The sequence below is a fragment of the Malus sylvestris genome, chromosome 3, assembly GCF_916048215.2.
Source record: "Malus sylvestris chromosome 3, drMalSylv7.2, whole genome shotgun sequence".
NCBI classification, from domain to species: Eukaryota; Viridiplantae; Streptophyta; class Magnoliopsida; order Rosales; family Rosaceae; genus Malus; species Malus sylvestris.
The window spans coordinates 23,784,417-23,806,723 of record NC_062262.1 but is presented as its reverse complement, the minus strand read 5'-3'; the positions used below and the strand labels follow the sequence as shown (position 1 = coordinate 23,806,723).

Genomic DNA, 22,307 nt, shown 5'->3' with positions numbered 1-22,307 from the left:
TACATCTTGTGTTCTTTACTTTCTTGCAAATTCACTGTCGGATTTACGTTGTTTTAAGACCCCTCCGGTTTTGTGCATCAACATTTGGCGTCGTCTGTGGGAATCGACACAAAAAGCTATGTCGGTTCTCTTTCATTTTTCCATCTGACCACCGTGAGACCTTACCACACTCCACCATGAATCTGCAGAAACCCAGAACCTCCCTCCTTGGGCTTTTCTAGAAAACCCCCACAAACACAAAGCCATCGAGTCATCTCTCTCCTGTCCCTCTCTCGTCAACCTCCCATGGCGAGATGCTCGAAAGCCTTCCTTCCAGACCATATATATATATATATATATATAACAGACCCGAGTCATCTCTCTCATGTCCCTCATCTCTCTCCTGTTCTTGGGCGTCCACACCGACAAAGACCTCTCTCTTTCTCTCGCTTTTCCAATCTCTGTCTTGCTCTTTCTCTCTCTCTCACCCTCTCTCGTTCTTCTATGCTCTATCTTCCCTTCCGCGACCTCTCCCTCCGTCCTCAGGGAAGGAAGATGCTCGTCCCCCTTACGGGTCAGTGATGTGCTGGGGTGAGACTGAAGCGCCACCGCCGGGTCAGAATCTCGTAGATCACGATGATCAGACGGCGGACGATGATCCGTCCTCGACGGTCCCCGATCTCACCAGTTTCCGGCTCCACGACCTCGACTCGGTCGAGTTACCGCCGAGTCTAATAGAGTTAGACCTGATGGCGAACCGCCTCACCGGTTTGGACCCTCGGATTGCGACCCTCTCTAAAAAAGCTCTCTCTTCGTCAGAACCTCATCGAAGACGCCGCCGTCGAACCGATCTCCGGTTGGGACGCCCTCTCCGGTCTCGAGGAGTTGGTGTTGAGGGATAATAAGCTCGGGAAAATACCTGATGTCAGCATATTCACGGAGCTTCTGGTTTTCGACGTTTCGTTCAATGAGATTACATCGTTACATGGATTGTCCAAGGTCACCAGTACCCTCAAGGAGCTGTACGTGTCAAAAAATGAACTCACCAAGATTTAAGAAATTGAGCACCTCCATGACCTTCTGATTCTGAAGCTCGGTTTGAATCGATTGCGGGTGATGGAGAATTTGTAGAACTTGACAAAGTTGCAGGAGCTATGGCTGGGGCGGAATCGGATTAAGGTGGAGATTTTGCGGTGGAAGCACGTTCAGAGTAGCGTAAGTTCTTTGGGTTTATTGGAAGAAGAGAGAAAAGAAAGAATTATGCTTTCTTTAGTTGAAAGCTGAAGCAATTCGATAATAGCGGTTGGTGCTTTCTTTATTTTGTCAACCACCCACAGAAAAGCTATGGATAGCAGGCACGAAAACAAAAGCAAAAGCAAGGAATAAAAAGAGAAAAGAAAAAGCAAAAGGATGTCTAGAAATGGAGTGGGAAACAAAAGCAGAAAGCAGAAAGCAAAAGAAGATAAAAAGAAGCAGAGATAATTCATGTGGTGATGGCATGCAGAAAAGAGAATTATGGGCTTGACCCATTGAGCAGAGGGTCGGATTTATTTTTGAATGATGTAATTTATTTTTCTTATCTTTCAGAGACATTTGTATAACCCCATCAGAGGGTAATAAAAAATAAAAAAAAAGGGCAAGCCCAAAATAATGGGCTGGAATGTTATGTAGAGGGCGAATGCCCATATGCCCAAAAGAGACAGGCCCTCTATTATCACCAACCAGGTGATCAAAAGTACGTCCAGTACTCCAAAATTATTCGGCAGCCTGCCGCTATTATCACCAACCAGGTGATCAAAAGTACGTCCAGTACTACAAAAAATTATTCGGCAGCCTGCCGCTATTATCATCAACCAGGTGATCAAAAGTACGTCCAATACTCCAAAATTATACATGAGCATCACTTATGTCAATCATACATAAACATTCATGAGCATCAATCATACATAAACATTCATGACCATCATTCATGTCAACATTCATGAGCATCACTCATGTCAACATTCATGAGCATCACTCATGTCAACATCCATGAGCATCACTCATGTCAATCAACATAAACATTCATGAGCATCACTCATGTCAATCAGCTTCGAAAGCTTCATTTACAGAGCTCTAGCTTCAAAAGCTTCATTTACAAAGCTTCGACTTCAAAAGCTTCATTTACAAAGCTCCGACTTCAAAGCTTCACCTACAAAGCTTCAGTGCATGATATACAAAGACCGCCTTCGAACAACCGCCATTTCGGCCCATACATGGATTGAATTTGAAGTCTTCAACCAACAGCCTCTATTGACTGAAGACTTGGGGGACTACACTATGTACCATATATTGGGCTTCCGCAACTGAGCCTCATAAAAAATACTTGGGGGACTTAGCCCATTATTTATGTATTGAGGAGCGAACCCTTATTTTATAAAAAGGACTCCCTCACTTTCATTAGAAAGCACCCATTATTCATGTATTGAGGAGCGAGCCCTTATTCTATAAAAGAGACCCCCTCACCATCATTAGAGAGCATCGCCGCCTACTGAGCAACCGCCTCGCTGCGAGCATCACTCTAACCCATCATTTATGTATCGAGGAACGAGCCCTTATTCTATAAAAGGGACTCCCTCACTTTCAACGCCACAAGCCGAGCCAACCAAGGCAACATAAGCCACAAGCCAAGCAGTCTCGCAACATGTGCTACTTCTAGTTGAGCATCATTTCAGATTGAGCACCGCCTCATATCGAGTATCAGTTCTAGACGACATCTAGTTACTTCGGCCCACACATGGACTGAATTTTAAGTCTCCAGCCAAAAGACTCTCTTGACTGAAGACTTGGGGGACTACTGTTTATACCATACTTAGGGCCTCCGTATTTAGACCTCGTATAAATACTCGGGGGACTCAAATGTAATTATGTAATAAATGAAGGGGTAAATATGTAAAAAGGGGAGGAGCCCTTAGTCTATAAAAGGGCCTCCTCACCCTCACAATGAGAGAAGCTAATCCTCACATACAAAGCTCTGACCCTCACAATCCTCTCACAAACAGAGAAATACAATATCAGTGTGAACGTAGCCCAAACATTGGGGTGAACCACGATACATCTTGTGTTCTTTATTTTCTTGCAGATTCACGGTCGGATTTACGTTGTTCCAAGACCTCTCCGGTTTTGTGCATCAACATCAATAACCGCCAACTGTCAAGAAGAATTCAAAAAATTTATCAAAATGTGGAAAATAGAAACCGCTCAAGTTAAGACAAACAATTGGAAGCGTGTATAAAGCACGAGAGTTGACAGGAATTTCCACATGTATTCGTATTGCAATGTTTCAACTGATGATATATAGGTTTTCACATATTTGTTACTTCCATAATGATGTAGATTTTTTTGAAAGTTATGACAAACAATTGGAAGCACGTGTAAAGCACGAGGTACAAAGATTTTAAGGTGTGCACTTCATTGGTAGGTTCCGTATTTATTGGTATAGCAATGCTACAACTGATGATATGTAGGATTTCACACATATATGTTGATTCTGGAAGCTCATGAACATCAACTAATAGTAAAGGAAGTATATATACATCAAATTTTCAGGTTAAAAAAATTTAGTGACCCCTGAAAGAGTTAGGGTAAAAAAGTTCGGTTTTTTTTTTTGTATGGAGTAAAATATGATTTATCACGATTTATTAAGTAGTTTGTCATTGACTTCTTTTTGTATTCCTTGAAAAATGTTATTTTTTTATGTTTGTAGGCAAACCTTTCAAAAACTACGACACATGTTACTTCCAGAAGCTCACAAAAATTGACTAGTAGGAAATGAGATATACATCAAAAACCTTGTAAATTCCAGCATTTGCCACTAAGGCACCAATGCTCCTGTTTAGTGACACCTGAAAGTTTGGGGTAAAGGAGTTTCATTTTTTTTATGGAGAACAACTACGGTTTTATCTTGGTCTATGAAGTAGTTTGTCATTGTAATGCAAATCTTCCAAAAACTACAATATATGTTACTTCCAGAAGCTCACAAAGATTGACTAGTAGTAAATGAGGTATATGTAAAAAATCTTGTGATTTCAGCATTAGCCACTAAGACACTAATGCTCATGTTTAGTGACACCTGAAAGTATTGGGTGAAAGAGTTTGATTTTTTTTTTTTTTTTTGGGTGTGTGTGGAGAAAAACTATGAATATCCTGGTTTATAAAGTAGTTTGTCATTGCAATGTAGTTTTTTTTTCTATTTCTGAAAAAAATGTGTTTTTTTATTGGCAGGTAAATCTTCCGAAAACTATGATCTATGTTACTACTTTCGGAAGCTTACGAAAGATTGACAAGTAGCAAATGAGGTATACATCAAAACCTTGTAGTTTCAGCATTAGCCACTAAGGCACTAATGCCCATGTTTAGTGACACCTGAAAGTTTAGGGTGAAAGAGTTTGGTTTTTTGTGAAGAAAAACTACGATTTTATCCCAATTTATGAAGTAGTTTGTCATTGTAATGTAATTTCTTTTTCTGTTCTTGAAAAATATATATATATTTTTAGGCAAATCTTCCAAAAACTACAATATATGTTACTTCTAGAATCTCACAAAGATCAACTAGTAGTAAAGCAGATATACATCAAAAACCTTGTAATTTCAACATTAGCCACTAATGCTTCTATTTAGTGACATCTGAAAATTAAGGATAAAAGAGTCTTTTTCTTTTTTTTTGGAAGAAATGTCGATATTTTAATCTATGAAATAGTTTGTCATTGCAATGTAATTTCCTTTGGTATTGTCTTAAAAAAATGTTATTTTTAGGCAAATCATCCTATTATTTGATGATCATGTACTCTGTACTCTTAATTTACAAAGCACGTGCACAAATTTTAAAATCATTTGATAATATAAAAATACTACAAGTTGCACTCATACATTGTTCTAATGACCATCAATAAGATTTCATTCTTCGAATTGTGATCCACCACTCGTCTTTCATACGCCTAATTAGATATGCAAAAAAAAAAAAAAAAAAAACTTTTCCCTATTCTGATTCTCATCACTCTTCATCCAAATTTTAATTGAGCCATCACAAAGGCCAAAGTCATTTAAAAGAAAAAGACGCCAACAATAGTACCAACTCATGTTACTACGATCACCACCATTTCCCGCCTGAAGAAATGGTAACTGAATAGTGGCTTAGAATTTTTACTACGCCCAACACTTTCTTTCTCCGACAGGTGACGTTTGTTGGATGGTGACCGCCTGATTCAGTTTGTCTCAGACTTAGCACTACATTTTCCGGCTGCTGAAACTGAACCGGCCAGCCTGGTTCAAGCATCAGGTGAAATATTAAAGGGAGTTTTAACGAAAAGCCCACAGTACTGTTCACTTTAATGAAATAAGGGTGTAGATAGCAGTACCCTATTTCAAAACCGCGGTCTAAGCAAACTGAAACAGTCAGGGATTATGACAAAAGAAACAAGTTTACAACGAAGAGGAGAGAGCCTCTTCAATCACTCCACCCTTTGGCAACAGAGAATCTCCATTCACCCAAAAGCTTATAATCTCTAAGCCCTACGACAATGAGAGAGAGAGAGAGAGAGAGAGAGAGAGAGAGAGAGAGAGAGAGGAAAAACATTACAGAAGCAACTAAAGACCATGATTTTGATTATCATATTTGCCGAATAAGTTATAACAAGGGCTATTCATAGCTGGGGAGACTGAGGTGTAGCATCTAACAAAATTCACCCAGTTCCTACTAATCATGCTTTTCGTCAGTCCTAATGAGGATAAGATATTTACATGAAAACCAAACAAAACCAGTCAGTTTCTAAAACGTAGACGCCTATGACCTTACATCGATTTCTAGCTTTTCAGTACCATTTACAAGTTCTTTTCGCCTAACCACCAACCATTCAGTTTCTGAAACCTAGATTTGTTCCTGTGCACTTTTGATCTCTTCCTTGATGTTTCAAAACCATTGACACTTTCTTTTCTCCTTTTAACGGCATTACCTAGGGAACCAGCTTGCAAGGCTTCAGCAGTCATCCTATACCGGACAACATTCGTTACAATGGCATGTGCAATGACCTCAGTCTTTGGGGCCAGGATGACATTTCTCTCAACAATTGCATTCTGTCCACAGCATGATTCTTGAACTGCCGTGTGTCTGAGCTTTTGCAATATGGCATCCTTATCAAGCTGAAGATTATCTTCTGGAACCTGGACGGTAATAAGTCACAGTAACGTCAGGGTTCCCTTAGAACAAAAAAGGGAGAATATACTTGATTTCAAAATCAAGGATATCAAATTTCTAACAACCAACAGCATATAAGAGACAAGGTTCGAACTTCTAACTACTCACCTTAAGATTAAGAGGTACAACAATTTCTGTGGATGGACAACCACAACTATCTATGAAGTTGATTTTCAAAACCATATCAAACGATTTTCCCTGCAAGGTTCTCCTGATACATATAGAATACAAAAATGTGAGAACGTGACGGCGCGACATAACACATATGTATTATATCATCCACATACATGAGAATGGAGTTTAATTTCTAAGAACAAGAAAGTGAGGAGTGATGATCTATGTCGAGGAGAGATGAGAAAATATATGTAGAGTGGCTCATAAAACAAAAATCTAAGCGATTTAAGAACGTTTTGTTTTTAGCTTTGGTTCTATGTTTTCTTCCTCTCTTCCTCAGCACCCTCATCTCTCTCCCTTACACTTTTCCTGCATGCGTTTGATAAAAAAACAAAAAGGAACCAAACAGACCTAAACTATGGGAGTCTCCATGCAGATCACACCATTGAGAAATACAACTAAAGCCACTAGAATATATTTCACACTACAAAGCAAATTTCCGATCACAAAAATCAAACTGTTGGAGAGGACTGTAAAAAATCTTTACGAAACGATCATACAGTTTTCTCATCTTGAATAAAATCAATAGTTGACCTAGTTTACAATCACTTCAAGTATGTATGGACCTATCTGATTTGACATACAAAATTGAATAGAAGTAATTCAGTTTAGCATTACCTTTTCAATTGAAATGGTTCCTTCTGTAGAATAGCTGATTTATACCCTTGATTGTCTAAGAAGGATATCTAGGATGTAAACATCACACGAGGGTTACCACCAAATCCGGGAAAAGGAAATATAACAAAAGGATAATTATGAAGGTGATGTCTTCTTGTAGAAGAGGAACACACTAAGTTGATCAATCTCGAGATAATGCAATGTTCCTGTACCCAGTGCTAGAGTAAAAAAATGGGAAATGTTACAAGAGATTTCTGTGGGCGAAGGTCAACTGCTTCAAAAATTAGTCTACTATGGCTTGGGTGGTGGAGCAAAGACATAAATTTCGATACAAAAACAAAACTGTGTACCTAAAGATCTGGTCAGTCCAAAAATGACAAGAACACAAACATGCATCTATGAATTTGGAAAAGCTATATATAAAAAACATATAACCATTAGGGAATAAGCGGATCATTTCTGAGGGGCAGCAGTAAACAAGTTTCTTATTGCAGTGCTAGAATAAAAATGAAAGACATTATATCCAACAAGATGTAGTGATTTCTTGCTCACAGCAGGTTTCATAACTTCCCTACATTCACTAAGTCGATTCTATACTAAAAAAATGTCAGGTTCATCCTTATAGATATAAAAGACAAAGGTCAACCGTTTTAAATTTACAGTTCTTTGGTTCTATAGACGGGCCTGTAAAATACAAAAAAATCCAGATGAAAAATTTAAGATGTGGTCTGTCGGTAAAATGACAAGGAAGCAAGTAGCAAGATAAACAGAACAAGTGTCTTAAAGTAATTTCACCTCAATAGATTTGATAAATGACAACGGAGCTTTCTGTCCATGTACACTTGCGACGCGGAGGCTCCAGTTCACATTCTTTTTATCTGTAATGCAAGTTAATGGACTATGTGAGAAAGATGAAACCAAAGTGTGTACTTATTTGAGGACAACTCGAGGAACTACTGGGACTTGTTACATCACGTGTGGGAACTAAAACGAGTAATTAGAAAGAGTAGTCCATTCCCATATATAGGGTCTTAGAATGTATTTATCACCAGAAATAAAACAAAGCAATTGCAAACGTAGACAACAATGCAAACAATATTTAGTGCTAAACAACCACTATGGCATTACCCAAAAAGATTAAGCTTTTAAGGGCCAACAATGTGTATCCAGTTAACACATTCTGCATGTGGATAGGCTAAGAAATGCTGTGAGAGATAATCATATAGGTGCAGCCCAGTCCTCCATCATGCAAACCAACAATGGATTGCGGAATGGGGATGGAGATTTCGAACCCATTACCTCCTGCAAACCAAGGCTCAGACACCTTGATAGACAACCACCCCACACATAATTAATATGTCAATGTCATTTATGTCCTCGGACCAAAAATGTATATAAAACTAACACTAGAATATTGCTCTGCAGAACAGTGGTAACAAATGGACGTCAAAGCTGGAAAAGGTCAGCGGAAAAAGAAGAATGAAATTCAGTGTTAGATCTACTAGCAAACCCAATGACATAAATGATACTGACAACAAGGACATATAAATTAATAATACAGAGTTGTAAATTTAAAACAAGCACACTGTAAGCATCTCCTTTACATACATAACAAGCATGCATGTGTCTCTCTGCACCTTGTTCAAAATAGTTAACACAGTACGCATGAATCCTTACCTAAACTCAAGGCTTGAGTTAGAATGATCTGAACATGATCTATCCGGACAAATGGAGGAATCTGAAGATTCAGAAAGTCCATGACACCTGAAATAACCTGTTGCAGAAATGGACAAGTAATGAGTGTAGGAGAAGGAATCAGAATGTTGAAGTAAAATAAACAGATGAGAGCTCTGCATTCTGATTCATGCATCTATTGATAAAGCCTAAATAAGACTTGATGGGATGCATGCACGCATGTGCGATATGCATAATGGGTCATAACAAGACTTCCATCAGCAGTGAAGGTGACTAAAGCTTGTCTAATAATAAAAAATACACTGATCATATACATTTCAATACCTTATCAACGAGTCCATGGATCACTAAATTTGCTTTCTTGTCCTTTGGAGTTTGCTGTGAAGTAGAATAAAGCATGTAATAAAGAACTGTTAATACATTTCAAGTGACATCTCCAATATTTACAGCCCATACACAACAGCCATAATCATGAAGGTAATTACCTGAAGGTTGACAATTACAATCTTTCCCCCACCACGGAGCGATTTCAGAGGAAGATTGCATGCTGGAGTGATCTGCAAACTGCAGAAATAACACCAATCAGGAATAACTTCATGCCCTAAACCATTTATAGCCCGATTCATCCCTTTCTTGCCCTAGTTTCAGTAACATGATTAATTTTCAGTTAGGCTTTAAGCTTAAGCGTTCTGTGTGAGGTCCATCAGATCCACAAAGTAATAGTAATTATCACATATTATCATTATATAAAATACTTCAAATATTACTAAATGCAAATATAAATCATAGAAGAAGATGAACCAACATAAACTTTTGAAAAATTACAATTTTCAAATAAAAAATTGTAAAAGTAGAGGCCCACTTAATCCGCATCCCTCATAAGGTATGAAAGGCCCCATATATTCTGGATAATTTGAGGCAAAGAAATAAAAACAATTCGACCAAACCAAGAAATGAACTCATCAATGTGATTAGTGCGTACGCGCGTACGCACCTCAAGTAGGGTTGGATACGAGTTTGAAGGAGAAATTTTGGGAAGACCTTGGAGACTTAGTGCAAGGAATTGCTCAGACGGAAAAGGTATTTATAGGAGGAGATTTAAATGGACACGTGGGCAAGGAGACAAGCAACTATGGAGGTTTTCATGGTGGCCATGGTTTTGGGGACAGAAACGAGGATGGGGAAGCTATCTTGGATTTTGCAATGGCATATGATCTCTTCTTAGCCAACACCTTCTTTAAAAAGAGAGAAGAACATGTGATCACCTACAAGAGTGGGTCGTCAAAAACACAAATAGATTTTCTTCTAATGAGGAAAGGGGACCGTATAACTTGTAAGGATTGCAAAGTTATACCGGGAGAGAGCTTGGCTAATCAACATCGCTTGTTGGTGATGGATGTACATATCAAAAGAGAGAGAAAAAAGTACAAGACTTGGAAGTGCCCAAGGACTAGATGGTGGAATCTAAAAGGAGAAAAACAAGTCATTTTCAAAGAGAAAGTAATCACCCAATGCGGATGGGATAGAGAGGGGGAAGCTAGCCAAAGGTGGGATTCCATGGCTAGTTGTATCCGAAAAGTAGCAAAAGAGGTATTAGGAGAGTCCAAGGGCTTTGCTCCACACCAAAAGGAATCTTGGTGGTGGAATGAGGAGGTAAAAACAAAGGTGAAGGCTATGAAGGAATGTTGTAAAGCCTTATATAAGGATAGGACCGATGAAAATGGTGAAAGGTATAGAAGAGCGAAGCAAGAGGCAAAGAAAGCTGTGAGAGATGCTAAGCTAGCGGTTTATGACGATATGTATAAGCGACTAGATACCAAAGAAGGAGAGTTGGATATCTATAAACTAGCTAAAGCAAGGGAAAAGAAGACAAGGGACCTAAACCAAGTGAGGTGCATCAAGGATGAGGATGGAAAGGTTCTTGCTACAGAGAACGCGGTCAAAGACAGATGGAGAGGTTATTTTCATAATCTTTTCAATGAAGAACATGAAAGGAGTACTTCTTTGGGAGAGTTAAGTAACTCAAAAGAGTGTAGAAACTACTCATTTTACCGCCGAATCAGGAAGGAAGAAGTGGTTGTAGTTTTGAAAAAGATGAAGCATAGAAAAGCAGTGGGCCCAGATGATATACCGATCGAAGTGTGGAAGGTCTTGGGAGAGACAGGTATAGCATGGCTCACTGATCTTTTCAATAGGATTTTGAAAATGAAGAAGATGCCAAATGAGTGGCGAAAGAGCACTTTGGTATCTATCTACAAGAATAAGGGCGACGTACAAAATTGCATGAACTATAGGGGTATTAAACTAATGAGTCATACAATGAAGCTCTGGGAGAGAGTCATTGAGCATAGATTGAGGCAAGAGACACGGGTTTCGGACAACCAATTCGGGTTCATGCCAGAGCGCTCAACCATGGAGGCAATTTATCTCTTACGAAGATTGATGGAAAGATATAGAGATGGGAAAAAGGATTTACACATGGTCTTTATAGATTTGGAAAAAGCGTATGATAGGGTCCCAAGAGACATTCTTTGAAGGATTTTAAAGAAGAAAAGAGTACGAGTAGCATATATCCAAGCTATAAAGGATATGTATGATGGAGCAAAAGCTGCCGTAAGAACTCATGAAGGACAAACCGAAAGCTTCCCCATAACTGTAGGGTTACATCAAGGCTCATCCTTAAGTCCTTACCTTTTTGCATTGGTAATGAATAAGTTAACAGGATATATTCAAGATGATATTCCTTGGAGTATGCTTTTCGCAAACGATATAGTGTTGATAGATGAAACTCAAGAAGGGGTAAATGTGAAGCTTAACCTTTGGAGAGAAGTATTGGAATCTAAAGGTCTTCGCCTAAGCCGATCAAAGACAGAATATATGGAGTGCAAGTTCAGTGCAAATGGAGGCCAAAATGAGTTAGGGGTGAGGATCGGAGATCAGAAAATACCAAAGAGCGACCGTTTTCGCTACCTAGGATCTATCTTGCAAAAGAACGGAGAATTAGATGGAGACCTCAATCATAGAATACACGCTGGATGGATGAAGTGGAAGAGTACATCCGGAGTGTTGTGTGACCGCTGTATGCCACTAAAGCTCAAGGGAAAATTTTATAGGATGGCAATAAGGCCGGCGATGCTGTATGGCACAGAATGTTGGGCGGTGAAGCATCAACACATACATAAAATGGGTGTAGCAGAGATGAAGATGCTTCGTTGGATGTGTGGGCACACGAGAAAGGATAAGATTAGGAATGAGGATATCCGAGGTAAGGTAGGAGTTGCCAAAATTGAAGGAAAGATGAGAGAAAACCGGTTACGGTGGTTTAGACATATGCAAAGAAGGCCTACTGATGCTCCGGTTCGAAGATGTGACTACGGGACAGAGGCTCAGGGCCGAAGGGGTAGAGGAAAACCTAGGAAAACTTTGGAAGAGACCCTAAGAAAAGACTTAAGAGTACTTGGATCTAACGGAGGACATGACACAGAACCGAGCGCAATAGCGTTCTAGGATTCATATAGCCGACCCCACTTAGTGGGAAAAGGCTTTGTTGTTGTTGTTATTACCTTGTCCCCAAACATAATACAACATCAGCCATCCTGCAGTGCTTCTCAGCCAGATCCATCTCCTTTGAGGGCAATGCATCCTGCATGGAAAGCAAAAGAAAGTGAGTGCTTCTCACAAACATCTATTTTCAAAAAATGCATGAACAAGCCACGATCCCTGAAATTCTCCCTACTTCTCAACCCTATATGGCTGAAAGTGATGTACAAATTGAATGCAATTATATATTTTACTTTTGACTCTTGGTCAAAGATTTCCCACGCGGACAAAACTAATGTGGTAAATCAGCCTCCACCCTCTGTCATGGGCGTCATGTACTTACATTTTGCTAACTATATGCCTTGCGTATTGAACATTTTCTTATATAGGAAACACAAATTTTAGAGATGCACAGAAAAGAACTACAAACAGAGATGAACGCCCACCTCCTAGGTAAAGCCTACCACAAAATTACAATAAGCAAAAACACTAATTCCCAACCAATCAAGTTATATAATAATAGGATGAACATTCCATAAATAATTACACAATGATACCCAAAATGAGGCAAAGGATCTATTTCTGAAACCAAACACTTAAATGAATGTGCTTAATCCAAACACCTAGCATAACCTTTTTCTAATGATAGGAAAAAAAAGATTAAATCAAAACTAAACTGACCGATTAATAAAATGAAAGCCAAGAATTAATTTCTTCTTCATGGGCATCCAAACAGAACATAAATTATTAGTAAGCAATACCTCCCAGTCAAGAACTGTATCCTTAAGCCAAACACTTAAATGAATGTGCTTAATCCAAACACCTAGCATAACCTTTTTCTAATGATAGGAAAAAAAAGATTAAATCAAAACTAAACTGACCGATTAATAAAATGAAAGCCAAGAATTAATTTCTTCTTCATGGGCATCCAAACAGAACATAAATTATTAGTAAGCAATACCTCCCAGTCAAGAACTGTATCCTTAAGCCTTGCTCTACAATTTTCATCTGAGCACCGTCTTGAAGTCTCCTTCAGTCCAATAGTCTCAACCTCAAAATCCCTCAAATATCTTAACAAATTTAAATCAGAAATTAAATTTTGATAAAAGAAAGACAAAAGAGCCAAACTATGAAGCAAACAAAATATTAACTTCTGTACACGAAACCTTTCCCGCCTCAATTCCCAAGAAAGGGAAAAATGATGAGGAATGGCAACGATAACAGGATGAAATAAAAAGAAAGCCTTACTCGACTCCACAAGAAGGGCAGGTTTCCAGAAAGGAGTTACCATGTAACTCGGCAAGTTTCTCCCTTGGTATTCCAGATCGAAGATGAAGACCATCAACATTCTGGCATTCAGAACATAAAAGGCAATAAAAATGTAGACATTAATGAGGTATTTATGGGGGTGTAAGAATGAAAGACGAAAATAGGGCAGAAATAGTAACATGGTCAGACAGAAAAATAATACAAACACAAAGGAATTATCAAGGTGTCCCTGCCCCAGCAGAAAAGAAAAACATAATCAAACCTTCTAATAGTAAAAAGAAAATGTCCTTCCCCAAGTCCCAATATAGGAATATGACACTGGAGACATGTAGCCTCAAAAACTTGAAGATGCTAGCATCCAAAGCATGACAGATATTAAGCCATGTGAACAACAAATCTGAAAAAATTATCAATAATTTTCAACATAAAGAAATTGTGCAAGGTAGCCCAAGAATGAAGTAATGTATACCTGGCTAATTACAAACTTCAGAATTCCAGCTCTCTCCAGTTCAACCAAAGCCATATGAGTCAAGCTAGGCATTGCACGATGAAATGGCAATGATGCTTCAGGTAAGGCTTTGCCTTCACGCTGCACTAGTAAACAGAAATCAGCAACATCCACAGTGCTCCGCAGATGTATGAGTGATTCTATCTTTTGTAATTATTATTTTGATATAATTATGCTTGTGTCTCTTACAGCTAGGATAAGCCAAGAAGGTCGAAACAATGAGGACTTTTTTTTACTCAGTTTCTTATACAAATGTAACTAGTGACTACATTACCAGAACTCCTTCAAAAACCAAGTTCTAAAAGTTTGCTAGAAGACCAGAAGAGTTAAAGACAGAAAATAAGATCCTTGAGTATTTGAAATCAGTTGCTCCTCTCTAAGTTAGTTATTTCAATGGTTGATGTAGCACATGCCTTTTCTTGTAAGCTTAATCTTATAAATCCGCTTTTTGTTCAGAATGGCTCAAATAGTCAATTATAAGTAGTATCCGAGCATTAATCCATGTTAGATGTGATTATAAAAAAATAACTAGAACAGGGATGAAAGAGTGATTGGGATTCTTTTTCTTATAAGAAACGAACTTTATTTGTGAAAAAGATACATCTGCTTTGGATAAGAAGTCCATCATAATTAACATAGGACCTTCAAAACTCAAACCAAAATTACTTTCAATACAAAATCCCCTCCAATCAAAGAGTAAGCGCACCAAAAGAATGTCATTAACTTTTAAACAAGAAATCCCAAAGAGAAACTTTAACTCTACATATTTGATATGAGGTTTTGGGATTCTCACCTGCAGAGTCCAAATTCCCTTTGGACCTCGAAAATCAGGTATACCACAAGAGGTCGAGATTCCTGCACCAGTAAACACCACCAGATGCTTACTCTGCAAGTACAGAGATTTTTTTCAGAGAACTTGATTAAATAATATCAAATATGAAATATACATAGTGGGTATCATGATAAATGGAATTTGTAGGTCCAAACCTTTTGCACCAACATGGCGAGCCACTCAATCTGCCGTTGCCAAAAAAGAAAATAGATGCATACACATGATGTTAGCATAATAAGCAAATATTAGAACACACGAATGATCTTTCATGAAGCTAAGCACACAAAGCACAAAAATATGCAATGGAAATTGCAGTTGGCAAGCATATCATAGTACCTTTAAAAAATGTTTAAATAAATCTATAACGTATCAATAAAGATTATCGCAATGTCACAATTATGGGAACTAATGGATAATCCAAGACTTTTAAATTCTTCAAAAGATATGTAAGTCATGAATACCAACAGAAAAATGCAACTAAGGAACAAGACAAATCTGACCATATTGCCTTAAAAGTTGAATCCAAGAATACCAAGCATGTATTGGGTTAATATCAAAATAGTACAATCATGGTTCAGGTACAACCATCAGCACACCTAATTTGTTGGATATAAGATTTTTACTGGAAAGCACCACATTGGCGCTACCAATGCGCAAAAACCATATCACAGAAAAACTACAGGGGAAGATAAATAAACATGAAATCAAATCAATCATAGAAGAGAAGGAAAAGATTGTATCTTTGTTCACTCCACCGGCATACTTCAACTACATTACAACCGAACGTGTTAACCGTTAAGCTGATAAGGTATACCTCTTTAAGACTATAGATGATTGGGATCACCAAAACACAGGTATGGAAGTAATGCCGCAACCAAGAAATGGGTTAACAAAGCTCAACTCATTGATCAAAACACCAAGTAAAATTCAATCACAATGTAAATAAATGCCTCAACCCAGATATCAGATCTTAATCAGCATGTAAATTTTAGGAACAAATCAATCTTCCCCAGCAAAAAATGCCATAATTGCAGCAAATGTAAGCAAAAAACCTAACTATTATTCATTAGAACTCCAGAAGATCAACAAAGACATCAACTTTAAGAAGAAGAATTAGCAATTTAAAACAAAACCGAAAAGATTCTCACTTTTTCTTGCAAAACTTGAGGCATGTCGAAATGTTCTGTCATTCCGACTTGGCCCACATCTTCTATGTAGGAAAGCTTCTCTGCATAACCCAAGGACATGGTCACTCTGATGCTTCGTATACCACCTTCGCCCTGTACCTCTCCCTCTCTCTCCTCTCTGTGAAAGTTTTGATCAAAAGGAGGAGAGCGAGAGGCCCCTTTGCCTTTGTTTTTTTTTTTTTTTCTCCTGTTTGTTCCCTCTCTATTGCAATATAAGTACTTTTGTCTCAGCAACTTTTGATGGTTAAGGATTAATTAGGATTAATCTTTAAAGAACTTTAACGAAAAGTTGGTACTGTTTACTTTAATGAAAAACCACATTTTTACACTAAAAAATCAATCCTAGTAATATTCATTTTACCCTTTATTTTGTCTTTATCATTAAAACTCAAAATTTTCAAGCCCTTTTTATTAATTTTCCTTTAATCTTTTTCTCTATAAATATGAGTTTAAACTTCAACTTCAACATTTGAAGAAAGAGAATATTCTTGCTCACTAACATCAACTGATATAGATCCTCATTACTTTAGTTATCACGGTTTAATGAGTATAGATTTCAAGATGTGTGCAGTGGTTAAACACAAATCTTAAAATGTAAACTCACGATAATTATAATAAAAAGGGCTGTAAGCAAAAATGCACCTTTCAAGAAAAATGATGATTTGTGTTTTCTGAAAAATATATACATAATCAACTAGCACTATAATTTAGTTGTTGAGGCCCAAAATCGCCACACGCAAGCCCAAGCAAGTCTTAAAGTCCAATTGTCATGCAAGCCTCTATTCAAGCCTAAATACATACAAAGGTGAGGGATCTAGGAAGAAATATACATAGTAACATGCCATGCCAAGGTAATTAGACCGGATCACGCCATGCCTATTTATCAAGCTAGACACTATTCACGCTAAGCACAAGCCACATGTTTGGGGCTTGTCAAGTGAATTGTGGTGTGAATGGTTACGAAAGTTCATTGGGCCTACGTGGAGTCAATATTGTGGAAGACTTTGGGTTGCTTGGGAGCCCAAATGTCCAAGCCCATGGCCCTTGTATTCCACATGGGTAAGTTTGAGAGAGAATTAGCCTAGTTTGCCTCTTTCCTTAGCAAGCCAACCTTCTTAGTTAGGACCAAACCAAATTCCTACATTAAATGTATGCTAAACCCAGCAAGTCAGACATTTAATGCTGACTTTCCCTTCCCAGCTTGCATAGACAACCAACGAGCGAAAGCCAAAAGGCATGCTACCAAAAGTAACGCATGAGGAAAGCCAACCTGGGAAAGTCGTGCCTCGGGAAGAAGCAAACTACAAGTCTCAACAGTGTAGCTATCTTACATAAAAAAGGGAATAATAGGAGAGTTAGGGAGAAAATAGGAGAAGACCAAACCACAAAGGGAGATTTCCTTTAAGCCTAGAGAAAAGCCCTTCACTTACATAAGGAGGGAGAAACCATTAGAGAAAGGAAAATGATTACAGGTAACACATGGAGGATAAAGAGAACGTAGAGAAATAGAGTCAAGAAGTAACACCCAAGAAACATACCAAAAGAACCCCATTAGCCCAGAAATATCCTTTAAGCCTTGAGAATCGTCATCCATACAACCTTAGTATTTCCCACAACCTTTTACTAAAATCCCAGCCATCATAAGCCTTGCTGCTACCCTAGGACACCCATATTATCTACTAGAAAACACCATGCAACCATGCCAACTCTCTGTCAACATGCTAAACTGATGAACTTCTAACTTCCACACCACGCTTATCTTGATCAAGTCATTATTTGCCTACATCATGCTATCTTCAAGTCATTGATCCAACCGAGATATTTCCTAAGGTAAACTAACTTTTTCGAGATATTCCCGGACTTGGTATGAAACCAAACCAAGGGAGACAAGAAGACGTTCTCAAAACCCAATTTCACCTCGACCTAAAAGTCCTCCAGCATTAGTGGTATTTTTTTTGTTTGTAAGTGAAATCTTTCATATTTGACTAATGTGGGTGACAATAACATATTAATTTATGCTGAGTTTGATACCGAGTAAGCAATTGGCATATTGTGTGGCTTAGTCCAACCATCTCTCTCCAAGTAGATTATCTCACTTCCATGTATCAACATATATATACATAGTCCAGATTGGGGGACCCATTTTTTTGGCACATATTTTAACACGGTTTTTTTGGGCTTGTTTCGTAACTTCTCTCAGGATCCAAACTATCTATATTTTAATATATCATCCATAGATCATTGTTGCAAAAAATTAGACAAATCCAAAATTATTAAGACGTTCATTGGTAGTGAAGAAAATGGACCACTACGATTACACAAAGAAACACTACAATGAGTATCGTTTGATCCAACAATCATATAAATATCTTAATGGTTTTAATTTGTCTAATTTTGTGCAAGCATGATCTATAAATGGTGAATTGAAATAGAGACGGTTCAATTCCCTTCTAAAAAGTTACGGATTGAACCTTACAAAATGTGTGTAAAAAGAGGTAAGAAGTAGCACTTTGGATGTTGTATGGGCTTCACCTTATTATTATGTTTTATTTTAATTAGGTCTACAATGAGTCGTAATTATGCAAGGGATTGAGGTCATGAGCATGGGTTAAGCCTAGGGACATGGGTTGAGACATGGACTAGGATAAAAAGGAATTTCAGACATACATTCAACCCAACAACATATCCACATGCACATAAGGCGAGGAACATGATAGTAATGGTGGAGAGTGAACTCAATTATCACCCACAAAATGACATGATCAAGAAATAAGAAAATGGACGTAGTGTAAGAGTTCTACTCTTAATGTGAGTGAGACAAAAATAAGAATAGTGTGATAACAATTTTTTGCCGCCTTCGATCTTGACGAAAATATACCTTGCAAAACAATCAACATCTTTGATCAAAGACCTAAGCCTCTCACGCTCACGAGGTGGGGGAAGGTTATGCCAGTGAATCTCCGATGTCTAAGTTAGTTTCTCTAAAAAGAGTGAGTGTTTAGACTTGTATAGTAAGCACATAACTTACTAAATTTTGGAGGAGCTGAAGGTACTTATAGTGTGGTGTACATGGCCGGCCATGAGGTTAGTGTTTAGCCCTACACATGAAAAAAAAGGGGGGGGGGGGGACCTTGAATATGATGCGTTGAATTTCCACAAGGACTTGATTGTGATGGCATTTTTGTCCTTCCTTGTGAAAAACCATATCCTCGAAAATTGTTGAAGATGTGGCTGGAGCAATGGTTTCAACAAATGGGTTCGTGACTGCTAAGGATGAATGAAATTCGTTCAAGGCAACAATCTCATCATCTAGCTCTGAATCTTCTTTCTTATGGTGAATGGGCATCAATGATTCGCCATCCAACTTCAATTCATTTTCCTCTTGATATTGCAATAAACCATCACCCAAATATTCTAAAGATGGCACCTGCAAAGATGTAAAACAATAGGGAGAATCCAACACAATGTTTGAAAAAAATCAAGTGAATTAGAAGATTGAGAAAGAGCTTCAAATTCAAGAACTTCTCTATGTATATAGGCACAACTAGATTCCAATGATTGTTCAACATTCACATCTTGATCATCACCACATGATTGTTGTTCATTTAACGCTTGGACAATTTGCCCCAATTGAATTTCCAACTTGGCGAGCGCAATGGAGTGTTCTTGAATCATGCTACTCGTTTATTGTTGAAATTGCTAAGTGCTTTGAGCGAGTACCTCCAAAGTGTCCTCCAATGAAGTGCTAAGAGGGGGTTGATGTGGTGGAGGTGCAAATGCTTGATTTGGAGCTTCCATGTTTTTCCAAGAGTTATGATCAAAGTTCCTCCAAGTAGCGCTGTATGTATTTGGCAATGGTTGTAGTGGCCCTTGGTTAAAGAAACACATGCGGTGTGAGTGCTCTCGAACGAATGTAGGAAACTCATCTCTCCTTGGGCAAAATTGAAGAAGATGGCCAATTTTAGCACATAAGGGACATTTGCCATACATCTTGGTTACAAACTGAAATCAAAACGAACTAAATTGTAAATGAAAAATCTAAACTAAGAAAACAAAAACAGATAGGGTTTATAAGCAATTAGATCAGACTGAGATTAGTCCCCGGCAACGGCTCCATTTTGTTTGTTATTCCTTTCAAGTACAAATATAAGGATAATATAGTGGCACAAGTAAGGATGTCGAACCACAAGGACTTATTGGACCTCTACAAATTACGAGCTTTATGTGAACCATAACTAAACAATGAAACTAACAAATTGAGTTTGAATTTTGATTTGAAAAGTACAGAAACTTAAAATGCAAGTGAATGTAAATATGAATAATAGAATGATTCAAAAACGATGGCAATGGAACTAGGGAAATCGATTTCACCATTACAAGCTAATTCCATGAAAATTAAGACAAAACATATTCAACTCTCCAATCTGCAACTGGGTTCGTTTTACTTATTTATGATCATGCATTTGATGTGTGGTTGTGATCAAGTACTCCTAATTTGCAACCTAGTTGTGATGTTCAATTTAGATTACCAAACAAGAATCCATTAAGAACAAGAAAACTTCATTGAACCTAAGAAATCATATGGCAAGATGTATGCATAGCAGTTTCTTCATTCATTCACAAGTCTACCAAGATTAAGAATGATGTGTACTATAACCTTGATCAAATAATTCATAAGTAGCCCTAATGGTGATCAAACATTAAGATTATCAAACAAATTAAACTATAAAACCAGTGAATGAAATAAAAGCACAGATTGGTAGTTTGAATACTTTAATTTAATAACATAGAGTAGTTTTGCAGGGCTACATCGAAATCCCCAACTATGAACTTAATGACACAACATGACTACACAATATATAAATATTAAGAACAACATGAGTGAAATTAAAGTTCATAGAAGAAACCCCTTGAAGCAATTCTGATGTTGAACTTCTCCAAGAATGTTGCAGATGGAATGGGATTCGGATGAGATCCTTGTTTCTGGAAGAAAGGCTAAAGAAAGAGGAGAGAGAGAGAGCTTTGGGAGTCCCCAAGGGGGAGCCTCCTCTAAGTGATTTGAAAGGCCCTCTTTTATGGGGTAAAAGAGCCTACAATATATTTTGTTGTAAAATAATGGAATATAGGGTTCGAATGGTTTGCACAGCTATCCTATCAAGCACATGGAAATATTTGTTTGTAAAACCCATGCTTTGATGTCTTTCCACAGCTTTGCAACCCATGCTCACATGTTAGCAAGTTTGCACACCCATACACACATGTTAGTTGCACATGAGAAACTTTTATTTAAACTTCTCTCCATGTTTTATAATAAGGGTCAACTTCAGAAATGGCATGTTTTCACTTCTTTTCCCTTCAACTTGATCCTATAGTACATGTAACTTCATACTAACACAAAACAAGGTAAAATGCAACAATTTTAACTCAAAAACATCACAAAGAGACTACAAATGGATGGTATAAATGCATGAAATATATGAGTGATCACATGGCGGCATCTCAATGGCTAAGGTTTGTCATAAAGAAAGTATATTCTCAAGATATTAATTAGGAGATAATATCTTGGGATAATGGTTAGAATATCCCTTATTAATTGTGATAAGGATTCCTTAATATGGTTGATTTTATTGTATTAAAGATGGGATTTAGAAATTAATCATATATTTAATAAATTTGACTTTTCCATGCCACAAGCAGGGGAGCTTTGGGCAACTTCTAGGGCTGTTGAGCTGCGCATGGGAATATTTGTGTGCCATGTCCATTTAATGAAAACAATCTTGTCTATCTTGAGCAAAATTGGAGATTCTCAAGAGCCTATTCTCTTATGTTGAAGTTGATCTAATTCGATCCATTCCATTAAGTCTCAGAAATGTGGGTGATTGTCTAAAGTGGCATTTTGAACATAAATGTGTCTTCTCTGTCAAATCGACTTATCACGTTGCTAGGAGTCAGATCACGCCGACCTTGAATTGGGCTTCTACCTCAGCTGGTGTAAGCTCAGCTTAAACTCTTTGGACTAATATCTGGAACTCAAAAATCCCCCCAAGGTCTGCATGCTTGCCTAGTGTGTGTGCAGGGACATTATCCCCAAATGAGTCAATCTCTCTAAAAAATGGATATCATTTGATGCTTCCTACATCTACTGCAACTCCGTTTGGAATATACTTTTCATCTATTCTAGGATTGCCACTTTGCTCGATGTTCTTGGATTTGCTCTCCTTTGGGAGCTTTACCATAATTCCCTGAATCCTCATTCGTGATGGATTTGTCATT

General features: G+C 37.8%; 1 protein-coding gene and 1 pseudogene across 2 annotated transcripts; one reads left to right on the top strand and one right to left on the bottom strand.

The window, feature by feature from the left end:
• Positions 1-560: 560 nt before the first annotated feature.
• LOC126617083 (protein phosphatase 1 regulatory inhibitor subunit PPP1R7 homolog) lies at positions 561-4,308 on the top strand (annotated as a pseudogene).
• A 1,289-nt stretch (positions 4,309-5,597) lies between these two features.
• Positions 5,598-16,234, bottom strand: LOC126614694 (NAD-dependent protein deacetylase SRT1-like). 2 transcript variants are annotated; one of them, XM_050282350.1, is made up of 14 exons: positions 15,996-16,234; positions 15,003-15,032; positions 14,809-14,901; positions 13,977-14,096; positions 13,487-13,587; positions 13,200-13,308; positions 12,262-12,341; positions 9,184-9,262; positions 9,023-9,076; positions 8,681-8,777; positions 7,799-7,881; positions 7,004-7,071; positions 6,320-6,422; positions 5,598-6,177 (listed from the first exon to the last, which is right to left on the bottom strand). In XM_050282350.1, the coding sequence occupies exons 1-14, from the start codon at positions 16,092-16,094 to the stop codon at positions 5,839-5,841; spliced, it is 1,455 nt and encodes a 484-aa protein (XP_050138307.1). In that variant the 5' UTR covers positions 16,095-16,234; the 3' UTR covers positions 5,598-5,838. The 2 variants fall into 2 exon arrangements, with proteins under 2 accessions (XP_050138307.1, XP_050138308.1); XM_050282351.1 differs by lacking the exon at positions 15,996-16,234 and having other exon boundaries at positions 13,977-14,101.
• Between the last annotated feature and the right edge of the window lie 6,073 nt (positions 16,235-22,307).